This window comes from Trichomycterus rosablanca, chromosome 8 (assembly GCF_030014385.1).
Source record: "Trichomycterus rosablanca isolate fTriRos1 chromosome 8, fTriRos1.hap1, whole genome shotgun sequence".
Classification (NCBI taxonomy): domain Eukaryota; kingdom Metazoa; phylum Chordata; class Actinopteri; order Siluriformes; family Trichomycteridae; genus Trichomycterus; species Trichomycterus rosablanca.
The window spans coordinates 8,322,698-8,344,427 of record NC_085995.1 but is presented as its reverse complement, the minus strand read 5'-3'; the positions used below and the strand labels follow the sequence as shown (position 1 = coordinate 8,344,427).

Below are 21,730 nucleotides of genomic sequence, written 5' to 3'. Positions count from 1 at the left end.
AGTACTGAGGAACCGTGGTGATCTAGTAAAGATCTAGACCACCACGAGAAATGTGTTTTGGCTGCCGTGTGTCTTAACGATCCTTTCATCACTGGAGTTTAAACCAAACGGAGTGAGAATCGGGACGCAGATCATGTTGACGGACGCATCGACTTTTTAAACTAACCTGTCGTGTTTAGTCTGTGTATCAGTCGTTGTTTTAATTAGTCCAGGATTTCTCCAGCTGTCCTGTAATGACCATGAGCGCAGTGAACTTGTTCCAGTCGTTGGTGTTGGGCATCTTGTTTCTGCCGCTTTCTGCATCTAACGGTCAGACACTGAAGTGCCATGAAGTGCGCTCAACCTTCCAGTTTCTGTACCCGGGCACCAAGTGGGCTCCAGAAACACCTGTCTCAGGTATATCAGCCATGTGCTTCTTTTCTTCATACTTGTTTAATAGTGAGGACCGCATTTACACAATTTTCTAAACTGAGCATGACCGTGATGAAGTACAGAAAACTTAAATACATGGAAAATGACCATGTCCTGAGGTAGCAAACCATGATGCACCCTTCATCCTACTTCAGAGTTGGGATGATGAGTACAGAATCTTTTCCTCTAATCATGTAGTTTTGCATTTTTGTCAAGAAAAATACTGCCGAAAGCACTGAAGAACATAAAGGTTATCAAACAATCTCTCAAAGTTTATTGGACCAGTCACTCCCTTTAGGGACACCAAAGTTCCAGATAATAATGAACGTTACCCTTGGGTCTCTGTTCTGCTTTGCTGTTGATGATAGTGCTCTTGATATTTGCTGGATACCCATTTTTTGGAAATTTAACAACAGTACTGATTTTTTTTCTAATATGTTTTATTTGGGGTTGATGCATTGTTAAACACAAACTTATAGTGAATCTTTTAAATCATTTACTAGGTTTATGCATCTATACACTTCACGGATGTATTTGGTTTAGGAACTGATATATATGGAGAGAGGAATTTGTGTTTTATATAGTGTTTTATATAGCAGGACATGTTTAACTCACACCTCCAGTCTTAACTCATTTTTGTGAATGATGTGAATGATTAATGTTTGTTTAATTGTTCCTCTTGGATCTCAAATATTAACCCATTAAACTTTGTGATAAATCTATATTTTTCCTGTATGAGGGTATATGGGCTGCTAAAGTTGTCTGAAAAAAGTTAATTGTGGGGAATAATGAGTAAATAACAAAATGTTAACTTTTGTCACAAGCATTCTGAAATTCTCAAATTCTGTTACTTAATCTACTGCTACTGCTTATATCCACTTCCAGTACTTCCAATGTCTTGAGTTTGTAATTTATTAACATTTATTAGAATGCATTTATTCTTCTTATTGAGGAAACAAATGTAGATGCAATGCTGGGGCAAGTAGGACCTGGGATCAGTTGACTCTTTGTGGTCATCAGATGATTTGAGTGTTTACTTTTGAGTCTTTCGGACACCTTACATGCTCAAACACACTAACACACACATACACACGTGTGAAGAATTCCACACACGTTATGTATGTTCTACATGTTAAGTCTATAAATAAAATGAAAGTTCTTGTAAGAAATAGATTTAGTTCCGCTCCTAAAGTCTGAGGATTTTGGGCAGTGTGGTTTTAGACTAATGATAAGAAAGGTAGGAGAGAAGACAGCAGGAACAACAGTCATAACAGTAAGCAATTGACAGCACCACAGTGATGTACATCAAGGTTTTTCAAACTTTTTTTCTAAGCGGCCCACATTTTATCTGTGATTTTTACTGCAACCCAGGCAACACAAACAATGCATCAAAACAAAACACAAAATATACTTTATTTAAAAAAATGGTGGCAATCTGATCCCACTGTGGTTTACAAGATGTAACATAAAACCTCCACAAGGGGTGTTTAAGGACGAGTTCATTTTGTGTTTGTGCCTAAACAGGACTTAGCAGACCACAATTGGTGGGTACTCACCATGGCTGCCTGTGAGCACCTCTGGTGTTTATTACAGATATGTAGTCATCTGGCCATAATGATTTGGTCCTTATAAAAGTCATTCAGGTCTTTATGCTGTACGTATCAGCTGCATTTATTTATATTTATGGCACTGAGCAGATGCTGTATATCCAAAGCTTTTTATACAATGCACATATAATTGAGGGTTAAGGGCCTTGCTCTTGTTATTAATTATTAAAAAGCTTGTCATTAAGAAGCTTATCATTTCTTACCATAAACATTGCAAAGCTATAATTGTATGCAACTAAGTATTATTGTTCTTGTTTACACTATCATTTAAATATATCTGTTTATTCTTTTATCATCTATATGAACACATTGTGTGTAAATTTAAAGTAGATATATGCACTTGAAGTATATTAAATAAAGAAAACAAAAGTGTTTAAATCTATGTAATATCGTCTGGTCACTGTTAGGCAACCATGCTGTTAAAAGGCGCAGGCACATTTCCCACTAGAGAGCTTTTAGGTACAGGCATGGACAAGGTGCTTTGTTGACTCTTTGTCTCTCCCGTCTTGCTTCAAATGCTGTTAATCCCACTTTGCCTGTGCTCAGGAATTCAAGTAGAAAATCAAAAACATGAAGCATGGCTTGCAAAAATAGTTCTGTAGTTCTGCCTCACCTGTACTGTTCATCTTAATTCCACTGCAGAATGAGTACTGAATCTGTGTTGCTAGGGAGTTATTGAAACGTCAACCATTCCCTAAAACTTGATAAATAAAATGTAAAAGCATTTGTTCAGCCATAACATTAAAACCACCTCCTTGTTTCAACACTTACTATCCATTTTATCAGCTCCACTTACCATATAGAAGCACTTTGTAGTTCTACAATTACTGACTGTAGACCATCTGTTTCTCTACATACCTTTTACCCTGTTCTTCAATGGTCAGGACCCCCACAGGACCACCACAGAGTAGGTATTATTTAGGTGGTGGATTATTCAGAGCACTGCAGTGACACTGACATGGTGGTGGTGTGTTAGTGTGTGTTGTGCTGGTATGAGTGGATTAGACACAGCAGCGCTGCTGGAGTTTTTAAATACCGTGTACACTCACTGTCCACTCTATAAAACACTCCTACCTAGTTGTTCCACCTTGTAGATGTAAAGTCAGAGACCATTGCTCATCTACTGCTGCTGTTTGAGTTGGTCATCTTCTAGACCTTCATCAGTGGTCACAGGACGCTGCCCACGGGGCGCTGTTGGCTGGATATATTTTTATATATAAACAGTGAGGTGTTTAAAAACTCCATCAGCATTGCTGTGTCTGATCCACTCATACCAGCACAACACACACTAACACACCACCACCATGTCAGTGTCATCGCAGTGCTGAGAATGATCCACCACCCAAATAATACCTGCTCTGTGGTGGTCCTGTGGGGGTCCTGGCCATTGAAGAACAGCATGAAAGGGGGTTATCAAAGCATACAGAGAAACAGGTGGACTACAGTCAGTAATTGTAGAACCACAAAGTGTTTCTATATGGTAAGTGGAGCTGATAAAATGGACAGTGAGTGTAAAAACAAGGAGGTGGTTTTAATGTTATGGCTGATCGGTGTATATTATTGTGCTGTGGTGAAGAATTTAAGATGTGCTGGTGATCCAACATAAAACATAAAGCAAAGAAAAAACCTGACTGAACTTTTGGCCTAACTAACGAACACCTCCACACAGTGGCATTAATAAGATGTAATATTCCTTTTTTAAATTCATCATATTTGCAATGTAAATCAGCTTCTACAAATTGGACAGAAGAACTTGCATAGCCCTGCATGCTCCACCATTATCTCAGAGGAAGAAATATTAACATATGACCCTCTCAGGGGTTAGAGTGGAATGAAATGGAATAACTTACAGGAACAGGAAATGAGTATTAAAGTAGTCGTACATGCCTGTCCTAAAAGCATGGCATGTATTATGCATCAACTTGTTGGAGTGGATCCATCAGATATAAAACGGAATGTCGATATGCACCTGCAGTAATGTTTGGCGACTCTCCACAGTGGATCAAATGAAGAAAGGGATGCCCTGAAAACAGTGGTACTCTGGTGAATTTGGTCTTAAATTATTCTGTTACTGGTGGTTTATTGAACTACTAATTTAACTGGTTACCACTTCACCATCACGCCTGACTGTTTAGTAAAAATGCGTTTTCACCATGGCTTTATCCTAGTCTGTGTCGCGGTGGGTCCCTAACCCTAACCCTAACCCTAACCCCAACCCACCAGACAGAGCCATTTATGTCTGTAAATACACACCTAATTGGCTAATAGCACCACTGGGGATTTAAATCCTTGATCCCAGTTGTAGCGAGCTAGTGTCATTTACAGCTGGTCAAATCGTATAACAGTTTGGGAGAAGTTGCATAGGGCAGTTGTAGCCTAGTGGTTAAGGTACTGGACTAGTAATCAAAAGGTCACTGGTTCAAGCCCCACCACTACCAGGTTGTCACTGTTGGGCCCTTGTGCAAGGCCCTTAACCCTTAATTGCTTAGACAGTATGCTGTTAAAGTACTGCAAGTCGCTTTGGATAAAAAGCATCTGCTAAATGTCAAAAATGTAAATGTATAAAAAACAGAAATTTTGTACAAAGGAATCAACAGGATCAGTTTCAATCAAAGAAATTTGGAAATGATCTCTTAGTAATAAGAATAATTAGTTTAAAAAATCACATTTTGTGTTTATATTTTTTGCACATATTAAGTCTTCATGTTTGCTGGTATTCTCAGACTTTTGGCCCCCACAGTATGCTTGGGAGAAATGGTCTGTGGCTTCCCCCAGGCTCTGTAAAGAGAAAAAACAACAACATAAGGTGGCAGGTGACATTAAACGAATCAGTGCAAGTATGCGTTCTTGCCTCTAATCAGGTTAAATGCATGAATGCATATGTCTTTGAGGCACGTCTGTTAAAGGGAACAATAAAGCATGAGGGTAAATTGCTTTGGTTTTTGACTTTTAAAACTGCTAGCTATAGCAGAATTTTTGTTTCATCAAAATCACTGACATTTCATTTTTGAGGGTGGACAGAAAATCTGTGGGACCATGACCTTATTGACTGTGTTGCAAATATCTTTGATATACGCATTCTTCTTAATGATTTTTACTCGTTTTGATGCATTCACCATTTATTCGAAATGAACTGTTCTGACCTCGCAGAATGTTTTGCACTTGCACGTGTTCAGATTTTAAATTTGCCCTCCAGATTAGGTGTACTAGTCAACAATGCACCTAAGACTTTTGATATCCTGGAAACATCGGTTGTTTTCTGTATCATGTTTTACAAATTGCTGTTTTGTTTCGGACCCAGGACCCCAAAGCTGTGAACTAAAATATCATTTTTGTGCATGAGGTCATTTATTTACAGGTAGATGTATTTACATTGTTTTATTGTAAGTTATATTTCATATCCACAAATCAATATATGTAAGTTGAAAACTGTTATAATTAAAGTGAAACATACACTTGTCAGGATTTTTTTTCTTTTTCTGTGACTGAATTTTCAAATCTGTTGATTGGGCCCTTGAGCAAGGCTCTTAACCCTATCTGCTCCAGGGGTGCCGTACAATGGCTTACCCTGCGCTCTGACCCCAGCCTCCAAACAAGCTCGTCGGTAGCACTGTCCTGTCCTGGGTTCGATCCCTAGGCAGGGTGGTCCAGGTCCTTTTTGTGCGGAGTTTGCATGTTCTCCCCATGTCTGCATGGGTTTCCCCTGGGAGCTCCGATTTCCTCCCACAGTCCAAAAACATGCAGTCAGGTTATTGGAGACACTGAATTGCCCTATAGGTGAGTGTGTGTGTATGTATGTGTGTCTGCCCTGTGATGGACTGGCGCACCGTCCAGGGTGTTACTGTGTGCCTTGCGCCCATTGAAAAGCTTGGATAGGCTCCAGCAGCCCCCCCGTGCATGCGACCCCAATTGGATAATCGGTTAAGAAAGGGAGTGAGTGTGGGCCGCTCAGGTGGCGCAGCAGTAAAAAGAAACGCGCTGCAACCAGGGCTGGATTCTGAGAAGCGTGGTATCGAATCCAGCCTTGCTTTACCGGTTCGAAGCTGAGTGGCTATATGAGCAACGATTGGCCGGTTGCTCATGTGGGGGGTGGGACAAAGAACCGGATGTGGGTCTCTCTCTGTCAGAATGCGATTGCGTTCTCTGCCGGCTGATTGGAGGCGCTTACACAGAGATGGGAGAGGGTGCCCTTAGGGTGTGTCTCTCCGCATGCAACGCTAGGTGGCGCCAAACTCGTCAATGTGTGGGTGGCAAAGATGCATCTGGCTGCTGCTCGTGTTTCGGAGGGGATACGGGTTAGCTTCAATCACCTCCGTCAGGGCAGGGTTCGGCATAGACAGAGAGGAAGCACGATGCTAATTGAACAATTGGATGCGCTAAAAAAGGGGGGGAGAAAAAGGGGTAAAAAAAAAAAAAAAAAAAGAAAGGGAGTGAGTGTACATCTGTATATGTATAAATGACAAACAAAGGCATTCTTCTTCTTGTGGGTTTTCACTAAATATACTGGGTCAACCTACATTATTGATGTGGTCTTTTGTCAAAGTCAGAAAGCTGCTAAACCCATGGGCAACTATGTCCACAGTAAAGTGAGCTTTATGTCATCATTGGCTATTTCATCACATAGACAAAGAAAAGGCAGAAGCTGTTGTCTTACACTGTTTTAAAAAAGTAATTCAATTATATTGAGTAATTGAGTCGAACAGGTGTGTAAAATCAAGTGCATAAAAGAAATGACATGCTTTTAACTTCACAGCAAAAGTTTGTAAAGTCTGTGCCTTGTTCCAGCATGACTGTGGACAAAACAGTAGAACTTACAGTATGACACTGTATTGAACATGAGGGAGCTAATAAGGACTAAGACCACTCCTTACCACCAGTACAGCTATAATCTTTTTTTTTTTGAATGCACTAGGACAAGTCCTGCTTGGTTAGAATAGAGTAGAATAGAATAGAACGCCTTTATTTGTCATATATACATATACAGGTGTACATTAAGCTTGTTTGGAAGCTGGGGTCAGAGTGCACATTGTACAGTGCCTCTGGAGCTGAGAGGGTTAAGGACCTTACTTAAGGGCCCAACAGTGGCTGCATAGCAGAAATGGTATTCAAACTCTCAACCTTTCAATTGATAGCCCAAAGCTTTACTCACTAGGCTACCACAGGTGTTCATCCTCCAACTCTCGAATAATCTTGGCAGTACGCATGGAGAAACTGTCATCCTGGAATATAAAAACCTTATTTGGCACATGTGATTGCAAAAAGAAATGAACTGAATTATATTAATGGATGCGTTAAAAGCTGGTCTTGGGAACGCTGTTAGCTGGCTGTTATTTTAAAAACACACATATAAAAGTTCTAATTTTCAGGGCTTTTAAACAGCCAATACATGCTGTTAAACAACCTAATAGAATTAAAATATCATGGCTTTTTAATGGCCAATACATGCAGTTAAACAGCCTAATAGAATTAAATTATCAGGACTTTTTAATGGCCAACACACGCTGTTAAACAACCTAACAGAATTCATTTGTGTATCTGTGTTTGTAATTGTTATTTCAAAGTCTATTTTATGTGCATTTGTTGTGTAGGTTTCAGGGTTTGACACTAGTGACATGTCCCTTTTCTATTAATGCAGAACTGATGGAAAAAAATGACATGTATTAATACCCTGCTCTACTATAATAATGGCATAGATCAAAGAGTATTGGCAAATGTATCCGACCTCAGAAGAGGCTATACACATCTTAAAAATCAGAGTGATTGCAGGCCCACAAATTTTGTGACTAAATGATTAAAACACCTTTTTGTAAATATCTTTGATATACGCATTCTTCTTAATGATTTTTACTCGTTTTGATGCATTCACCATTTATTCGAAATGAACTGTTCTGACCTCGCAGAATGTTTTGCACTTGCACGTGTTCAGATTTTAAATTTGCCCTCCAGATTAGGTGTACTAGTCAACAATGCACCTAAGACTTTTGATATCCTGGAAACATCGGTTGTTTTCTGTATCATGTTTTACAAATTGCTGTTTTGTTTCGGACCCAGGACCCCAAAGCTGTGAACTAAAATATCATTTTTGTGCATGAGGTCATTTATTTACAGGTAGATGTATTTACATTGTTTTATTGTAAGTTATATTTCATATCCACAAATCAATATATGTAAGTTGAAAACTGTTATAATTAAAGTGAAACATACACTTGTCAGGATTTTTTTTCTTTTTCTGTGACTGAATTTTCAAATCTGTTGATTGGGCCCTTGAGCAAGGCTCTTAACCCTATCTGCTCCAGGGGTGCCGTACAATGGCTTACCCTGCGCTCTGACCCCAGCCTCCAAACAAGCTCGTCGGTAGCACTGTCCTGTCCTGGGTTCGATCCCTAGGCAGGGTGGTCCAGGTCCTTTTTGTGCGGAGTTTGCATGTTCTCCCCATGTCTGCATGGGTTTCCCCTGGGAGCTCCGATTTCCTCCCACAGTCCAAAAACATGCAGTCAGGTTATTGGAGACACTGAATTGCCCTATAGGTGAGTGTGTGTGTATGTATGTGTGTCTGCCCTGTGATGGACTGGCGCACCGTCCAGGGTGTTACTGTGTGCCTTGCGCCCATTGAAAAGCTTGGATAGGCTCCAGCAGCCCCCCCGTGCATGCGACCCCAATTGGATAATCGGTTAAGAAAGGGAGTGAGTGTGGGCCGCTCAGGTGGCGCAGCAGTAAAAAGAAACGCGCTGCAACCAGGGCTGGATTCTGAGAAGCGTGGTATCGAATCCAGCCTTGCTTTACCGGTTCGAAGCTGAGTGGCTATATGAGCAACGATTGGCCGGTTGCTCATGTGGGGGGTGGGACAAAGAACCGGATGTGGGTCTCTCTCTGTCAGAATGCGATTGCGTTCTCTGCCGGCTGATTGGAGGCGCTTACACAGAGATGGGAGAGGGTGCCCTTAGGGTGTGTCTCTCCGCATGCAACGCTAGGTGGCGCCAAACTCGTCAATGTGTGGGTGGCAAAGATGCATCTGGCTGCTGCTCGTGTTTCGGAGGGGATACGGGTTAGCTTCAATCACCTCCGTCAGGGCAGGGTTCGGCATAGACAGAGAGGAAGCACGATGCTAATTGAACAATTGGATGCGCTAAAAAAGGGGGGGAGAAAAAGGGGTAAAAAAAAAAAAAAAAAAAGAAAGGGAGTGAGTGTACATCTGTATATGTATAAATGACAAACAAAGGCATTCTTCTTCTTGTGGGTTTTCACTAAATATACTGGGTCAACCTACATTATTGATGTGGTCTTTTGTCAAAGTCAGAAAGCTGCTAAACCCATGGGCAACTATGTCCACAGTAAAGTGAGCTTTATGTCATCATTGGCTATTTCATCACATAGACAAAGAAAAGGCAGAAGCTGTTGTCTTACACTGTTTTAAAAAAGTAATTCAATTATATTGAGTAATTGAGTCGAACAGGTGTGTAAAATCAAGTGCATAAAAGAAATGACATGCTTTTAACTTCACAGCAAAAGTTTGTAAAGTCTGTGCCTTGTTCCAGCATGACTGTGGACAAAACAGTAGAACTTACAGTATGACACTGTATTGAACATGAGGGAGCTAATAAGGACTAAGACCACTCCTTACCACCAGTACAGCTATAATCTTTTTTTTTTTGAATGCACTAGGACAAGTCCTGCTTGGTTAGAATAGAGTAGAATAGAATAGAACGCCTTTATTTGTCATATATACATATACAGGTGTACATTAAGCTTGTTTGGAAGCTGGGGTCAGAGTGCACATTGTACAGTGCCTCTGGAGCTGAGAGGGTTAAGGACCTTACTTAAGGGCCCAACAGTGGCTGCATAGCAGAAATGGTATTCAAACTCTCAACCTTTCAATTGATAGCCCAAAGCTTTACTCACTAGGCTACCACAGGTGTTCATCCTCCAACTCTCGAATAATCTTGGCAGTACGCATGGAGAAACTGTCATCCTGGAATATAAAAACCTTATTTGGCACATGTGATTGCAAAAAGAAATGAACTGAATTATATTAATGGATGCGTTAAAAGCTGGTCTTGGGAACGCTGTTAGCTGGCTGTTATTTTAAAAACACACATATAAAAGTTCTAATTTTCAGGGCTTTTAAACAGCCAATACATGCTGTTAAACAACCTAATAGAATTAAAATATCATGGCTTTTTAATGGCCAATACATGCAGTTAAACAGCCTAATAGAATTAAATTATCAGGACTTTTTAATGGCCAACACACGCTGTTAAACAACCTAACAGAATTCATTTGTGTATCTGTGTTTGTAATTGTTATTTCAAAGTCTATTTTATGTGCATTTGTTGTGTAGGTTTCAGGGTTTGACACTAGTGACATGTCCCTTTTCTATTAATGCAGAACTGATGGAAAAAAATGACATGTATTAATACCCTGCTCTACTATAATAATGGCATAGATCAAAGAGTATTGGCAAATGTATCCGACCTCAGAAGAGGCTATACACATCTTAAAAATCAGAGTGATTGCAGGCCCACAAATTTTGTGACTAAATGATTAAAACACCTTTTTGTACAACGAAAAGCCCTTGAAAAAAATTATTGTTTTTGTATTTTGTGTTGTATTGTATAGCTTAATATGCAAAAAACGTTCTTATTTCACATCGCTGCCAATACAATAGTCTTTTTAATATAAGAAATAGCCAAATTGAGCCGCTCAGTTGGCACAGCGGTAAAAACACACGCTGGAACACCAGAGCTGGGATCTCGAATACATCGTATCGAGTCTCAGCTCTGCCTGCTGGCTGGGCTGAGCAGCCACATGAACAACTATTGGCCTGTTGTTCAGATAGGGGTGGGATATTAAAGCCAGATAGGGACTCTCTCATAACTAATGCAATTACAACCTGTGCATATAGCTGTTGCCCACAGAGGGGACGGGGGTTAGCTTCATTCTCCTCAATCAGAGCGGGGCTCAGCATTGGTGGAGAGGAAGTGTGAGGCAATCGGGCAATTGGACGAGCTAAAAGGGAGAAAAAAAGGGGAGCAAATGCATACCACAGCTAAAGAAACTGTTTGATGAGACAGCTATGGAAGCCACATTCTCAACATTAGACAAATGCAACAGTAAGTCACTTCTTTTTTACTTTTTCATGTTTTTATTGTTTTCTCGGGTCGACTTTATGAGAAGCCAACACTGTGGGCAGTGCTTGGGGTTGGTGTGCATGCTGGTGCTCAACAGATTTACATGTTGGCCTGTGTATCAGCCAAACACAGCCTTGTGGATTTGATTGAAGCTTTTTACCTTCCTCTCCTAAAAGCTGAAGATACGTTTTAACTTTTATTTATGCAGTTCTGGGTTCATGGTTCAGTTTGAGTAGGAGAAACATATCTGGTACTGCTTGTTTTCAGCTACACGTCTCTCTGAAGTGAAGTCCAACAAACTGCATGGCTATGATTCTGGTAAACCCAAACACATCTTCTGTAAGGTGCCCATACTGGTATGTGGGATGTTGTCATGAATGCCGGTTCACTTCCTTATCAGTTCTGTTGCCAGCTGCTGTGCTTACTGATGTTTGTGAGTGGGATGGAAAAAAGTAGTTAACCACTATGGGTATTGTTTTGTTTTTTTGCTGGACATAAATTATATCACAATCCAATCGGTGTACATAAGGAAGAAATGCTTAGTGCTTGGCTTCCGCTGCAAAAGCGCTGTTTTATAGACGTGGCGAGATGGACCTGAATTCTAATGATGCTCCCTGTGGTGCCAAGGGGCCATGAAACCAAAAAGCCAGAATGGATTTTTAACCTCTACTATGTGCTACAGAGGAAAAGATTGAACATATTTATGAGAGCTGGATAACAGAGCATAAAGGACAGTTCACTAACCTTTCAGGCTTAAAACTTTGCACTGGCACTTATAAAACTTATAAACCTTGCTTTCTGTCGTCATTTGCCAAAGTCAAGACATAAGCTCTTTAGTTTGTTTTATTTTTCTAGTTGTTTTAGTACGGCATTGAGGCTGAGCTGCCACAATTGTGAACTTTAGCATACTTTCTAGAAGTGTCTGAAACTGTAGTGGATAAAACACCTTTTCCTAGTCGTCATTGGGTCTGTCTAAAACCTAGTGAGCTCTCTACATAGACCCAGGCATCTAAATTCTTAGATGCCTTAAAATGCTGCCTACTAAGGTGCCTTATTTCCAAGCTACTGTAAATTCGAAATATTGACACATTGGGTCTGTCCGAAAACCTAGTGAGCTCTCTAGATAGACAGCATTTTACGTCATCCTACGCCTTCTCCTGACAGGAAGGCTGTCCGAATTCTTAGATGCCTTGAAATGCTGCCTACTAAGGTGCCTTATTTGGAAGCTGTATTCAAAACATTGGCCCATTGGGTCTGTCCAAAAAACCTAGTGAGCTGCCTTGCTGCCTACTGCCTCTCTGGGCGGCTGCCTAAGCAGTGAGGATTCTAATAAGACATCAAAATCATAGGGCAGATTATTTAGACACACTACTTAGACAGCAGTAGTAAGAATAAATAATTAGAGATTGCTACATCAACAATAAAAACACTACTTTTTTTACAGGCGTTATTGTCTCCAATCACCCCTAGGTGGGAGCAGCGTCTCATTGCAGCGAAAAAAGCTCATTTGTGAGTAGCACAGTTATTCTATTTTAAATCCCCCCACCCCTGCCGGTCCGTGAAATTATATCTTATATGAAACCGGTCCGTGGTGCAAAAAAGGTTGGGGACCGCTGCACTAACACATGGCCTAAGCTAATTGCTAATTTATATACACAAGAAACCTGACTAAATTATACTCGACCCTAAGCTAAGCTAACACCAAACATGAACAAGACCAAAACGCTTAACTTGACTTCTGAGCACGAACTAGACAAGAGCACGAACTACACAACAGCATGAACAAGACCAGTCCAGACTAACATGAGCTAGGAACCAAAATAGTCTCCGCTGTAGGAGTCACAGCTGCTTGCTTAAATGCTCTTAGCATTACACCTACAACGAGGTGCAGCTGTGGACAATTAGCAGTAGACCAATCATGATGAGGGGCGTTAGCTTGACAGTTGAAAACAAACACACTCCTTTAACATGTGCTCCTGGAGAGAGGGGCGTGGCACATAGGAGCACTCCAGGAGCACAGAGAGGCTGGATTTGTGACAAGTGACTTCCATATCCTGTGAATATAGGCACTGATAATGATAATGTATTATCATATTGATCATGTGATCACTCAGAATAATTTTAATAAATTGGCCAATCCCTTCCCTCAGAGTGGACTAATAAATCTAATCTATGCCAGCAAAATGCCTTTACAGAATCTCTCATTTAGCTTCTTCTCTAATTGAATCAGATTTTTCTCTTCATTTGTTACCCGTCGGTAGGTCAGCATGTTTAAAGAATGACTGCATTGAGTACAACTGTAACAAGGTCCTCGCATGTAATTAATTAGTGCTGGAGTAATTAGTAGCAGAGGAGAGAAGGTCACCTCCAGCAGGAGATGGACCATCCTGGGATTTATGCGGAGGGAATAGATACCACTCTCATACTGTTCTCTCTCGGCAGCCTGTTTCATGTAAAAGAGACCATAACAGAGTTATCGTCCATTAGCGTGCTGGATCTGGACTAACATTTGAAACCGAGATGCTCTGCCACAATCGGCTGTTTGGTTTTAATAGCTTTAATTGTGGAACGCATTACTTGTGCTTATGTGGCTCCGGGACAAAGAGAGTATTGATTATTTACAGCCACGCTTATATTATACAACCATTGTGTTGTTTCGAGGACATAGTTCGAGTTGCCATGGTGATGGTGGACGCTGGCGCATTTGGCTGCCGCTACCGTTACCGTATTTTACCGTATTTTATTGTATTTTTATCGTTTTTCGTTTTCATCTTTTTACACACCTTGTGGATCTATTTCTTTTATGTTACTTTTGATACTTTTATTTGTGCTTTTGATACTTTTTGTTCTTTCTACTGTACATCGCGTCTGCGGCCGGTGGTGAACGGTGGATGAGTTTTCCTGGGATCGGCACGATGTTGAACTATTCCGTTGACCAGCTGAGGAAGTTCAACAACTGCACTACTCCATCGTGTATTTCAGTCATCAAACAGCTTGGACTCCTTCGCCGGCCTCGTTATATTCACAGGGGCTCCCGGAGAAAGCTTGTTTATCTTCGAAACGGTAACGCTATTCCATCCTTCTGGTCAGCCGTGCGCACTGTCGCTCCGCAAACACGTCATCAGAGCGCTGCTGCCTTGCACACCAGTAGCGGTGTAGTCTCCATGACAACGCTGTCCACGGAGTGGGATGGGAAACGCGGAGTGGACTTAGCAAATCTCCGTTCTCTTCCTCGTTCCTCACAGCCAACTACACAACAATACCACTTGAAAATGGCATTGCTTAATGTTCGTTCACTCAACACAAAAAGTACTGTACTTAGTGAATTTATATCTGACAGTGAACTAGACTTTTTCTGTCTCACTGAAACTTGGCATAAACCCTTGGATTATTTTATGTTAAATCAGACCACGCCAATGGGATACTCGTATATTGATGAACCTCGTATGGAAGGGCGAGGTGGTGGTGTTGCTGCAGTCTATAGGGATGATATTAAAATAACCACTTTGTCTTTTCCTGCTGCTCTTTCTTTTGAACACCTGGCTTTCAAGTTGTCAGGGCCTACTCCTCTGGTCACTGCTGTAGTTTATCGTCCGCCAAAGCCAAACGCTTCCTTTCTCTCTGATTTTTCAGATTTTTTAACCCAGCTTAGTGCCCTCTCATCCTCTGTACTGCTTATGGGTGATTTTAACATCCATATTGATGACAACAACTGTAAATTTGCCAGGGAATTTTTGGAATTGTTACAGTGTTTTAATTTCACACAACATATACATTTTCCAACTCATAAAAAAGGTCATACTCTTGACCTTGTCTGCTCTACTGGTGTCCTAGTTCATCAGCCGTCCAGCCATGACCTTACTGTCTCTGATCATTTGACAATCATCATGGACATTGAGGTCACTAGGCCCATCACTAGAGCTAAACGTAAAATATCCTTCAGGAATCTTCAATATATCTCTCCCTCTGCTTTCTCAGATTCTCTTGTTAAAAAGATGTCTGTCTGTCCTGTACTGTCTAGTAATTCATCTGACCTTGTCGATTACTATAATGACATACTCGCCTCATGTCTTGATGAGCTGGCTCCTTTGAGAACCAAATTTGTTTCATTTAGTCATTCCGCACCATGGTACACAATTGAGCTTCACCAAATGAAATCCCGTAAACGCCAGCTTGAAAGACTTTATAAGAAAACCGGTCTAACAGTACATTATCAGATTTATTCTGATTATCTTCAACATTACAAAGACGCTCTTACGGAAGCCCGATCCACTTACTATTCCGAACTCATACATGCTGGATCAACAAATCCTAAGACTCTCTTTTCCACAATAAATAAACTTCTCAAACCAGTTGACAATACTACCAATTCCTTTACAGTTGACAAGTGTAACTCTTACCTCTCATTTTTTCAAACAAAAGTTGAGAATATCCACAATTTTCTGACAGTTTCCCCTGTCATCTCTGTTTCTCCGCCTATCTCATCTCAATTTATTACCCAGCCTCTGTCTCAGTTCTCACCTGTGTCTCATTTGGACCTATCTGAGATCTTAACAGGGATGCGAAGCTCCACTTGTGTTTTGGATCCTGCTCCATCAAAACTTGTTAAGGGTTGTTTTCCAGTTATCTCATCACTTATCACAGAGATAATCAATTCCTCTCTTAGTTCTGGCTCAGTCCCTCAATCACTCAAATTGGCTGCTGTTACTCCCATACTTAAAAAACCTGGACTTGACTCTAACATTATGAGTAACTTTCGGCCCATTTCCAATCTTCCATTTCTGTCGAAAATACTGGAACGTGTTGTTGCCTCACAGCTCAAAGATCACCTAAATTCCAATAATCTATTTGAATCATTTCAGTCTGGTTTCCGCCCCCAGCACAGCACTGAGTCAGCCCTCCTCAAAGTCACAAATGACCTTCTTCTTTCCTCAGACTCTGGACAAATTAATATTCTCGTCCTCCTTGATCTTACTGCAGCTTTTGACACCATTAATCACTCCATTCTTCTGTCCCGCCTTGAATCCTCTGTCAACATCACTGGTACTGCCCTTTTGTGGTTAAGGTCATATCTCGTAAACAGACAACAGTTTGTTAATATCAACAATTGTAGTTCTGCCATTGCTCCACTGTCCCAAGGCGTTCCCCAAGGCTCAGTGTTAGGTCCCCTTTTGTTTATTCTTTATATGCTCCCCCTTGGTGACATCATACGTCGGCATGGTTTACATTTCCACTGCTATGCTGATGATATTCAGCTTTACATCTCCTCCAAATCCATTAATACTGAACTTCACTCCACTCTGACAAATTGCATCACTGAAATGAAATTGTGGATGAAAGCTAATTTCCTCAAATTAAACTGTGAAAAATCAGATATGATCATCGTAGGTCCTACAACCCTGGCAAAAACCACAAAAAATTTTCAAATTACCATTGATAATGACACTTTGTCTCCGTCTTCTAACATCCGAAATCTTGGTGTAATTTTTGATAGCAACCTCTCTTTTGACCGCCATGTAAATCACATCACCAAAACTGCTTTCTTTCATCTAAAAAACATAGCACGTCTACGTCCATCACTCTCCTTTTCTGCCGCCGAAACCTTGATTCATGCTTTTATTACATCCAGAATTGATTATTGCAATAGCATCCTTTATGGTACATCTAACAAAATCCTAAAAAAACTTCAGTATATCCAGAATTCAGCTGCTCGCCTCCTTACTCATACTCGCTCCCGTGATCATATTACACCTGTTCTACAAAAACTTCATTGGCTTCCCGTTGCTCAACGCATTCAATTCAAAATTCTTCTATTCACTCACAAAGCTCTCCATAATCAGGCCCCATCCTACCTCACCGACCTGCTCCATCAGCACATTCCCTCCCGTAGCCTTCGCTCTTCTGAGGCTAACCTACTGTCCATACCCTCTAGGACCAAGCACCGGACCTGGGGTGACAGGGCCTTTTCCATAGCTGCTCCATCTTTATGGAATGCTCTCCCCAAACACCTACGAGATTGTCCTGACCTGTCCAAATTCAAGTCACTTCTCAAAACTCATCTATTCAATATGGCATTTAACTTGTAACAACACGAAATAAATGCTTTTATTTTTGCTATTCTTTTTAATAGTTTTTATACTTAGATCACGACAGAAATGTGAAGTCCTAGATCCTAAAACTTGTAAAGTTTTCAGTTTCCTGATTGCATGTAAATCTGTCCTGTTTCTGTCTAATTTTAAGAAATTGTTCTATATTTGTTGTTCTCTCTCATAATTTAGCTAATTTTTAATGAACTGTCTTATGCTGCTCTCTTTGTTTTTATCTTAATTATTCTTGATGTTGATGTACTATTTTGATTTTGTACTATGATTTGTATGGTGTATGTACGTATTTGTTTTGATTATTTGTCTTATGTAAAGCGTCTTTGAGTATCTTGAAAAGCGCTATATAAATAAAATGTATTATTATTATTATTATTATAGTGGCGTCAGAAATGATACTCAGATATGTTCTGTGTGCGTCTCGGATCAAGAATTCCCTCTTGAGTTTCGATTTACTGACAAGACACGAACAAGACTTTATGTCTTTGAATGAAATTGAAACTTATCATGTCTGTATCAGGGTGCATTAAACAGCCCCTAAAGTACTCCAGTACCCTTGAAACAGGGCAAATGTCCCCACAATTTCTGTAATTATGCAGTAATAATTTGGTTCAGGTTGTTCATATGAATGTAATGGATTATAACCCCCTGAGCTATGGTATTGTTGGCCAGGGACCAGTGATTGAAAGCAGGCTATTAAAAATAAAACCCTCTAGATATCTTTGGAGCTGTATCAAATGATGATGTGGAATGTGAAAAAAGGAATACATTCAAGTAATTAAAGCCATTTGACCCTAATTTACTTCTTTGCACATGTTGGACCTAGGTTCAAATCTTGCCTCCAGTCTCTGTGTGAGGAGTTTGGCATTGTGTCTACATGAGTTTACTCTGGCTATAAAACATGCAGAAGGTGGACTGGCTGGGTGATGCACTGTGATAGACTGGCACCCTGAACAGAGTGTGTTTCTGTCCTAATGACTGAAAAAGCATTTATTAAATGAATAAATGAACAAAAATATTCAAGTTTCTACACTTCATAGTTACACAACATGGGCAAAAGTATTTAGACACCTGTCTATAAGCTTGTTGGACCTCCCGTTCCAAAACCATGGGATTTAACATAGAGTTGGCCCCTCCTTCGTGGCTATTAGAGATGCCACCCTTCTGGACAGGCTTTCCATAAGATTTTAGAGTCAGTCTGTTGAAAATGTTTGGGTTTAAACCTTTAAACCAGACAAGAAAAAAGCAATCATCCAAAAAAAACAAAAAAAAACAAATCCAAACTAAAGTAGTGCTGGCAGCTAAGCCTCAAAACAGCCTCAAATTCTCACAAAGAGCTTTGACATGTATGAACGATCAAGGTATCCTCTCCACCACTTGTCTGTTGCTCCACTGACACTTGACATGGGTTGCAGTGTTGGTATGTAAATATTATAAAATAGGCTGTATATTTTTTACCTGGTTAGTACCCCCTTTCAAGAGACAACAGCAACCGGTCCTTACACGGTAACAGAGACAAACCATGAGCACCATCGACTTGTTGCCTGTTAGTGTGAACGTAGGGTGACAGCGATGGTGATAGTTTGCCGAGGTAAGTTTCTTTCATTTTGCATCCAGTTGCACGACAAAAGGCTTTTTGCAACAAAGAGACAGTGAGGGCTTCCAGGACAGGTGACACACAGTGAGCGAACAGTAGGTGGTGGATGTTAAAAATAAAGTTTAGGAAGGAGGAAAGGGAGGAAGGCTGTGTGGGATGCATATGGCGCTCTGCAGGACACAGTTTGAGGTATGGAAGATGGGATGGTGCTATATAAGGATGGCATGAGATCGTGTAGAACACTGTGAACTTTGAACAACAAGACAGGATAATTTATCTGAGAGACTTAATGCAGAAGCTTCCTCTGTCCCATCTGTGTAGAGCTTCAACCTTTCACATCAGTCCTCATGAGCGGTCTTTGTTTAGACAGTATGAAATAGTCTTTGTTCATGGCTCTCTGTAGGGAATAATCTATCCCTGTAGGCCTTCACATTTCCTCTCTGCTCCAAACTTTTCTAATGAAATCCATTTATCATCTGTGCGCAAAAGACGGCCAGAAATTGTGTTTTACTGCAGATAATTGCCAAATCCGCCTGCCTTGTCTCCCCTTTCATACCTGCGCTCTCCCTCTGTGTGGTTTGGCTATTGACAGCTTAATAAATTTGCTCTGCAGTCTGAAATTAGCTTGATCGTATCTGTCGCCAGTCTTTTGCAGGTATTGATTTAGGATATTAAGGCTGTCAGCGAGCATAAAAAAGAGTCGCTGGCTGACCGATCTGACAGTTCTTTCTCGTTATGTTACCTTTCATAACGTGGCCCTGTGTGTGAGTTTTATTGTTTTAATACTAGAAATCCATGACATTATCAGAAGAATGTGGACACCTCACCTTGAGCTTGTTGGAAATCTAATTCCAAAGTCATGGACATTAATATGGGGTCATTATGCCTCCACTGTTTTGTAAAAGGCAGCTGTAGCCTAGTGGTTAAGGTACTGGTCTAGTAATCACGCCTCACCACTGCCAGGCTGCCACTGTTGGGCCCTTGAGCAAGACCCGTAAGCCTCAATTGCTCAGATTGTATACTGTCACAATTATAAGTCGCTTTGGATAAAAGCGTCTGCTAAATTGCTGTAAATGTAAAGGCTTTCCACAAGATTTTGATGTGTCTCTGTGGGAATTTGTGGCCATTTAGGTCATGGAATTGATGTTGGAGAAATAGCTCAAAGCTTGCTTGACTGTATCACCCAAGTTCTAGTAGATTTTGGGTCGTTACAGATGTTTTTTTTTATGCTGATCTCCATTTCTGATTGAGGAGAGCGAGACTGACACACGCCCCCTCCGACACGTGTGCAGTAGCCGACTGCATCTTTTCACCTGCACAAGGCGAGTTCATATGTGGATCAGCTTTGTGCACGGAGAGCCACACCCTGATCAACACATTATTCCTCAACTTTGTGCAGGCGCCATCAATCAGCCAGCAGAGGTTGCATCAGTTATAAGGAGTCCCTATCTGGCTCCCACCCTGTATGAACAACAACCAATCATTGTTCATGTAGCTGCCCAGTCCAGCCGGATGGCAGAGCTGAGTTTCGAACCGACGAGTTTTAACTGTCAACTCTGGTGTGCTAGTGTGTTTTACCGCTGCGCCACCTGAGCCACCCGAACGCTTTTTACCTGCCCATACTTTGGTGGATTAGAGTGTGAGGCCAGTCTCTTGTATGGAGAGTCATTCGCTGATCTCAGCGTTCCTCCATTTCTGTACAGACGCCTCGGGCTACTAACCAGGGTTCTTACACAGTGTTGAGGAACCAACCCCTTTTTAGTTTGGCCTTTCCAAACAGTTGTGCCTGCAAGGGGGTGCCCAGCTGACCAGTGGCAGAGTTGGGCACAAATTCCTACAGACACACAGAATGTAAAAAGCGTTCTCAGAACAAAGTAGGCTGTGACATCTGAAAAGTGAGGGCCAACACTATACTTAAGCCCATGTCCTTCTTGCTCATAATTATGTGTCCACATACTTTTGGCCATAAACTGTATGTCTGTTCTATTTTAATTATATAGTTATTTTATTCAGTTGATGAATTGATGAATTACTATGAACTTTTGATATAATGATGCAGTTTTATAGATCATTTGAATATTTAAATGTCCTATCTGAGGAGGCTGAATACTTAGGCTGAATACTTAGGCTGAATACTAGCTTGAGGCAGGGCCGTTTTTTTTTAGCATTCACTAATTCTATGACCTTCTCAAGGTCATTTACCATCTCCTGCTGCCAACAACCGAGCAGTGATGGGCAGAGCAGTGTAGGGTTGAGGATGATCTGTGCTGATTTGTTCTCACATGCTTCAGTAGTTCTGGATACTGTCCCACACCTTTCTTGCCAGCATCGCTGGGATTCAAAGTTCTGAATGTGTAATGTGTTAGTCTGGAGCAAAGGGCTTCTTCTGCTCTGATGAAGCACCCAATCAATAACTGAGAAAGTAGTTTCATGACATTAACTAAATGAAAGGAGGTCATTTGCTTGATAAACGTCCACTGCTATTCTTAGTTCTGAATCTGCTCTTATAATTAGCGCCCAGTCTTTGTATAATAAGGAGGTATTCAGAGTTGAGTTGCCGACATGTTTCCGGTTTACTGCTGGATTATCATGCATGTACACTATATGGCCAAATAAATGTGGGCATCATTTGTAATTTTTGAGTTTAGGTGTTTGAGTCACACCCAGTGCTAACAGTTATACAAAATAAATCAATTACAGTGGTACCTTGAAACTCGACATCAGTTAGTTCTGGGACTGGCATTGAGTTTTAAAGGTGTTGCGTTTCAAGGTATGTCACATCACCACTCGTCACTAATCATTGCTTTGTGATGGTTGGCTGCACAGATGATTTAGCTTTCTCCAATGCCCTGTGTCTCGTCTCACTTGTAGCAGACTAGCTCCTGA

At 40.9% G+C, this 21,730-nt stretch overlaps 1 protein-coding gene across 1 annotated transcript in view; it reads left to right on the top strand.

Moving 5' to 3' along the window:
- Positions 1-239: 239 nt before the first annotated feature.
- Positions 240-21,730, top strand: part of gpc3 (glypican 3) — a 195,639-nt gene continuing 174,148 nt past the window's right edge. The window contains exon 1 of the mRNA XM_062999806.1: positions 240-396. Within this exon, the coding sequence (XP_062855876.1) occupies positions 240-396 (157 nt within the window). The remainder of the gene's footprint in view (positions 397-21,730) is intronic.